General features: G+C 34.5%; 1 protein-coding gene across 1 annotated transcript in view; it reads left to right on the plus strand.

Annotated features, from left to right (window-relative positions):
• pane1 (proliferation associated nuclear element) overlaps positions 1-1909 on the plus strand; it is a 3624-nt gene extending 1715 nt beyond the window's left edge. The window contains exons 5-6 of the mRNA XM_073843205.1: positions 1271-1362; positions 1447-1909. Of these exons, the coding sequence (XP_073699306.1) occupies positions 1271-1362; positions 1447-1590 (236 nt within the window). The 3' untranslated portion in view covers positions 1591-1909. The remainder of the gene's footprint in view (positions 1-1270; positions 1363-1446) is intronic.
• Positions 1910-6640: the final 4731 nt, after the last annotated feature.

Raw genomic sequence — 6640 nt, forward strand, 5'->3', positions numbered from 1 at the left:
TAATCGAGTCCTGGTATAAATATATATATATATATATATCTTCTGTTGATTCTGAAGGGCAGTACTAAATAAAATAAAAAAAGGTATTTGGGCAAAATAGGAAAAATGTACATATCTCCATTCTGTTCAAAAGTTTCACCCCGGTTCTTAATGCATAATTTTTCCTTCTGGAGCATCGGTGACCCTTTGAACCTTCTGTAATAGTTGCATATGAGTCTCTCAGTTGTCCTGAGTGTGAAAAGATGGATCTCAAAATCCTACAGTCGTTGCTGGAAAAGGTTCAAATACACAAAAATCCACAGAATCTGTGGGATCTGCAGGATTTTTCTGAAGAAAAGCAGGCTCTTTAACTGTTCAGGGACTCATGAACAACTATCGTTAAACAAAAAAACACAGCTGTGGATCATTCAGGTAACAACACAGTATTAAGAATCAAGTGTATGTTAACTTTTGAACAGGGTCATTTTTATAAATTCAACTATTATTTTCTCGTGGACTATATGTAAACATATATTTTGTGTGAAATATCTTATTCAGGTCAGTACTAAATAAAAAATATCATGCATTTTGGTCATATAATTAACATTTTGCAGACTGTGCCAGGTGAATGTAAACCATTGTCCTTAACTGTACATGGGTCCCACATTTGGTAACAGTGTTGCAAAATGCTCACATAAGAAATAAATTGGTTTATATGACTGTATGATGAACAACATTTTGTGAAGGTCTCCTTTTACTGACAAATTATTTAAATGGCAAGAGTTTAAATGTTGTGCCCTTATACATAGTACTATATAAAAGTCAATGGTCAGTGAGATTGTAAGGTTAACGAAAGAAGTCTTTCTGCTCACCAGAGCGGCATTTATTTGTTCAAAAATACAGTAAAAATTCTGAATAATTTTCCAATTTGGAAAAATTGTTTTCTATCTGAATATATTGTAAAATATAATTTATTCCTGTGATCAAAGCTGAATTTTCAGCATCATTCTTCAGTCTAGTCTAATTGGCTGATTTGCTGCTTAAGAAACATTTCTAATTGTAAATATTGAAAGCACTTGTGCTGCCTCATATTGTTGTTAAAATAGAATAGAACATTGAAATAGAATCCTTTCGTACCATTATAAATGTCTTTACTGTCACTTTTCAATTTAATGCATCTTTGCATAAAAGCACTGAGCCCAGACGTTTTACCTGCTTTCGGAGTGATTGCTCAGTCAATGATTGTCAGAGGTGTTAGTGAGGTCAGTGTGTTTTACGTGTGTGTCTGCAGCTCGCTGTGGCTCTCACACTCAGGAGCGGTTGGTCAGCGTAAGAAAACTGGCAGCTTCACATCAGTGTCCCGTCCTCTGCGCTGAGCACAGGGTAAACACACGCACACTCATCGAGTTCACACACGGTCACATCAGGCAGACGTGAGTTACGGCACATAATGTCTCTGTCTTTCAGACGGCAGATGGCGTGAACGCAGCAGCCGTGCGGCTCCTCAACATCCTGAAGGTGACGGCGGGAATGTCGCCCATAGCAACCACCGCTCTCTATCTGTCCTCTCTGACCCGCTGCACGGTGACCTCTGACCTTGACGAGGACTGACCTCCAATAAGATCAGTTAGGGACTACATTAAGACTTGCTTCATTACGTTGAATTTTCTCACAGGAAACACAAGTTGCAGATAGTCACACTGGACCGCAGAATAGTTCAGGTGGGTGCGACTGTTATTTTAACATGAGTGTTCATGAATTTTGCCTTCACGTTGGACTTTATTAGCTGCTGTGTTCAACTCTTGTAATGAATTAGTAAAACATCCAAACAGCAGGGGGGGCCATTGGGTTGCAAATGAATCGCTTCTAACAGATTCCCCAAACAATTATCCCTTTACAATATTTGTAAATAAAAGAACTGAATTTTTAACTGTTATGTATGTTCTGTTGATGAATGAATGCCATTTTGACATGTTTATTGACTTATTTCTTATTTCTTATTTGTATTTCTCACACATATTTACTACACTACTAGCAAGAAGTTTGGGTGACCTTGGTGATTTTTATAATTTCTCTAAAGTTTTAATGGCTTATTATTCTTAAATAATAATAAAGTACAAGTAAATATTTTTAATTATTTAATATATTTAATTATAGTCATTACTTGTAAAATTTGTACAATAGTTAAACTGTAAATCAATATTGTTTTGCCCTGAAATATCTTAATATTCAATAATTATTAAGGGCAAAATGCTTTTATGGATAAGAATGTCTTGCATGCTGATTAGTCCTAAAAAAGCAACTCTATATAAATATATAGTTTCTTTTCCTTTTTTTAGGAATAATCTCTGTGTGTGTGTATTTTATATATTTATATATTTTACATATATTTTATTTAACTTTTAATTTGGATTGAATTTTTTCCCCATGTTGTGTTATTTCAAAGTTTTAATTATCAAATTAAATGATAATAAAGTACAAGTAAATATTTTAATTATTTAACATATTTAATTATAGTTATTAATTATAAAATGTAATCTGTAGTTAAATGAAAATGTCAAATTCTTACTAATTTACTGTAGTTTACCTATAAATCAGTCCCATGTTGTTTTATTTCGTAGTTTAAATGACGTAATCATTATTCTAAAGCAAAGCTAACATATTAAAAAACATTTTAAAGTATTTAATATTGATTCATTTATAATCATAAAAGAATTTTATAAAAATTTTATTTTATAAATATAATTAAATATATATTTACATTAAAAATATATAATAATATATATTTATTTTATTTATAAATAATATATATTTACATTTAAAAAGTTGGTGTATATATATATATATATATATATTGTGTGTGTGTGTGTGTATTTATATATAATTTTCACATATGTATGTTAGGTATCAGAATAAAATATCAGAATTTTAATGATTTCATTATTATTAACAATACTTAACCTATAATCAATATTGTTTTGCCCTGAAATATCTTAATATTCAATAATTATATTAGCACAAATGCTTATAGATAGGGATGTTTTGCATAATTTTACTTATTACTGATGTTTTTACACAGCTAAAAATGTTAAACAATAAATATGTATAAATATGTGTCTTTATATATTTTAATGTATTGAATTACTTAACAATAGTTACTTTACAATAGTTAACCTGTAAATCAATATTGTTTTGCCCTGAAATATCTTAATATTCAGTAATTATTAAGGGCAAAATGCTTTTATGGATAAGAATGTCTTGCAGCATTATTCCTGATTATTCATAAAAAGAAACATATATATATATATATATATATATATATATATATATGTGTGTGTGTGTGTGTGTGTGTGTGTGTGTGTGTGTGTGTGTGTGTGTACATACAGCTAAAGTTGAACAATGATTATATACGTATTTAATTAGCTATTAATATCTTAGGTTTAATTTTTACATACATCTCTTCGGTTTTACCTTAATTTTATTTTTAGTAATTTTGTTGTTTGTTTTAGTCTTTTTTTTATTAGTTTTTAATATGTGATGTAAGTAGGTTATTTCATTTCAGTTTGAGTTATTTTAGTATGTTAAGTTAAACTAAATGAAATGGGAAATATTTCTTTGACAGTATAGGTTTTTTTTAAACATTTTTACCATTATTTCTTCTATAATTTCAGTTCATGTTTAATTAATTTTAAGTAATTTTTAGTTTCCGTTACCGGCAATAACCCTGTCCTCATATGAATGCGGGCGTTTGGTGCACTACAGTAACCTCATCATAGAATTCTATGTGTTTCCCCCCAACTCTTGCGTTTCTATGACAACCTCACCTGTTGCAAACCAATCCTATCGGTAACCCGAGTCCTGAATAATGGTCGTTCTTTGCAAAGAAATTACAAAAAAGGCTTTCTGGCGTCTTACCTGTGCTACCGTCTCTCTTTCTCTCTCTATCTCTCTCTCTCATTCGTGCAACCTTTCCGTTAGCTCCCTTGTGACTGACCTCATTCGACAATCTCTTCGCTGACCACTTCACACATGGGGTCACAGTCCAGATATCCTCTCACCCCTCAGACACACAGAGCGCTTCGACTGTCACGAAAAGGCCATTGCAGTCTAATTTTAGTGTCTTTCTATTGTTCTTGTAATAGACCCTTTTAACGGCACTCATGGATTGGGCTCCAATTTGCTACCTTTAGGAAACATATTCCATGTTTATCTTTAACTGTACGCCATTAGACTACAGAATTATTACTCTGTTGAAGTTGTGAGCTCACACACAGAATGAACAGACTGATCCACTGCTTTAGATCATTCTCAGAGGCTCTGTGTGATATTGTTCCATGATCTGGTCTGCTGGTGTCCATTAGAGTCCTTCACAAACACACCTACAGTGCAGAGAGCATTCTCTCTCATGCCCACAGAGAGCTGCCTTTGCCCCCCTCCACAATCTGTTACTGAATAATGCAGTGTGTGTTTGTGTGTGTGTGTTCACATGCTGAGAGACTAACAGAGCAGGATGGCAGTGTGTGCGTTTCTACCAGCACGTACCACTTTCACATAAATTCCTGCCCTTATTTATGGCCAGGTAAAGTACGTGTTTGCTAAATCAAGCATCACTACTGGTATTGCACAAAGTTACTGATCTAAACAAGCCTTACAAGTTAAACACTTACAGTAAAACTGTGTGTCTTGATGAGGAAAGGTGTGTTATTTTGATTGAAGCTGCGGTAAAACAATAGATGCTGTGATGAGCACTGGGTCAACTGAGTTCGAGATGTTTATGTAAAGAGGTGACACTTTACAGTAAGGTTCATTAGTTAAAATCAACTAAGAATGAACCATTCTTCTATAGCATTTATTCTTAATGTTAATTTCAGCATTTAACACTTTTAATGCACAAGAATTAACTATGAATGACAATGAATGTATTTTAACTAACATTAGCAAAGCTTAATAAACCGAGTGATAAATGTATTGTTCATCGTTCGTTCATGGTAGTTAATACATTAACTGTTAACAAATGTCTCTTTATCTTAATTATATGTACTTTTTCTTTATCCTTTAATCTGCACATGACGTGGATTAGTCTGTGCTCTGAACAATTCCTGCATTCGAAATGTCAGAGTCTAAGTTCATTTGCCATCCGAGTTTAGGTACCCCAACTTTATAAACTGGTAACTGCAAAGCAGCACCCTGGAATCCATGCAGAAAATGCATAGTAATGTGTTAAACTAAACCAAAACTTCATAACAGCGTGTTAAACACCACTCAGAACACCTGGCAACTGCCTAGAAATTCCCTTGCAACCAGCAAACACTAGCAGCCATGTAGAAACGTGTTGACAACCACTTGGAACACCTGTCAACTGAATGGAAATGCCATAGCAACCAGGAAACTCTACCAACCATGTAAAAAACGAGTTAAAATCCACCCGGAGTACATTAGGGACATTTTAGAAATGCCCTACCAACCAGAAACTAGACTAAACACCTGCATAGAACTAGCAAGCTCTAGCAACCATGTAAAACATGTTTAAACACCCAAAACACTTTAGGGACAGAATAACAACACCTGGCAACCAACTCCAAAACCCTTGTAGATATCTGTTAAAAAAAAAAAAAACTTGGAACACCTGGCAACTGCATAGAAACACCCTAGCAACCAGCACACTCAAACAACAACGTAGAAACATGCTAAAAACTACCCAGAACCAGCAACACACCAGAAACCAGCAAACTATAACACCCTTGTGGAAATGTGTTTTTTTTGTTTTGTTTTTTTTTCTACTTGGAATGTCTGACAACTGCATAGAAATGTCTTAGCAACCAGCAAACTCTAACAACCATGTAGAAACGTGTTAAACTCCACCCAGAACACTTCAGGAAGCGTGTATCAACACCCTAACAAGCAACAAATTCTAACAACCATGTAGAAACATGTTTAAAAACCCCTTGGAACATCTGACAACTGCATAGAAATGCCATAGCAACCAGCAAACACTAGCAGAAACATGTTAAAAACAGGAGACTTTGGAACAGTCTCATAGCAATGCCCAATCAACCAGCAAACTGTAACAGTCATGTAGAAATGTGTTAAATTCCACCCAGCACACTTCAGAAACTGTATAGCAACACCCAAGCAACCAGCAAACTAACAAGCATGTAGAAACGTGTTAAAAACCACTATGAACACCTGGCAACTGCATACAAGCACCCTAGCAACCAGCAAACTAACAAGCATGTAGGAATGTGTTAAAACCCACTAGGAACACCTGGCAACAGCATAGAAGCACCCTAGCAACCAGCAAACTCTACCAACCATGTAGAAACATGTTCAAAAACACCCAGAAAACTTTAGGAACAGTGTAGCAACACCCTAACAACCAGCAAACTATAACAACCTTGTATAATGTAGAAACATGTTAAAACCTCTTGGAACACCTAGCAACTGCATACAAGCACCCTAGCAACCAGCAAATTCTTAACAAGCACATAGAAATGTGTTAAATCCCCAGCTGGAATGCCTGGCAACCGCATAGAAACACCCTAGCAACCAGCAAACTAACAAGCACGTAGAAATGTGTTAAAACCCCATTTGGAACACCTAGCAACCGCAAAGAAACACTCTAGCAACCAGCAAACTAACAAGCACATAGAAATGTGTTAAA

This window comes from Garra rufa, chromosome 6, assembly GCF_049309525.1.
Source record: "Garra rufa chromosome 6, GarRuf1.0, whole genome shotgun sequence".
Lineage (NCBI taxonomy): Eukaryota > Metazoa > Chordata > Actinopteri > Cypriniformes > Cyprinidae > Garra > Garra rufa.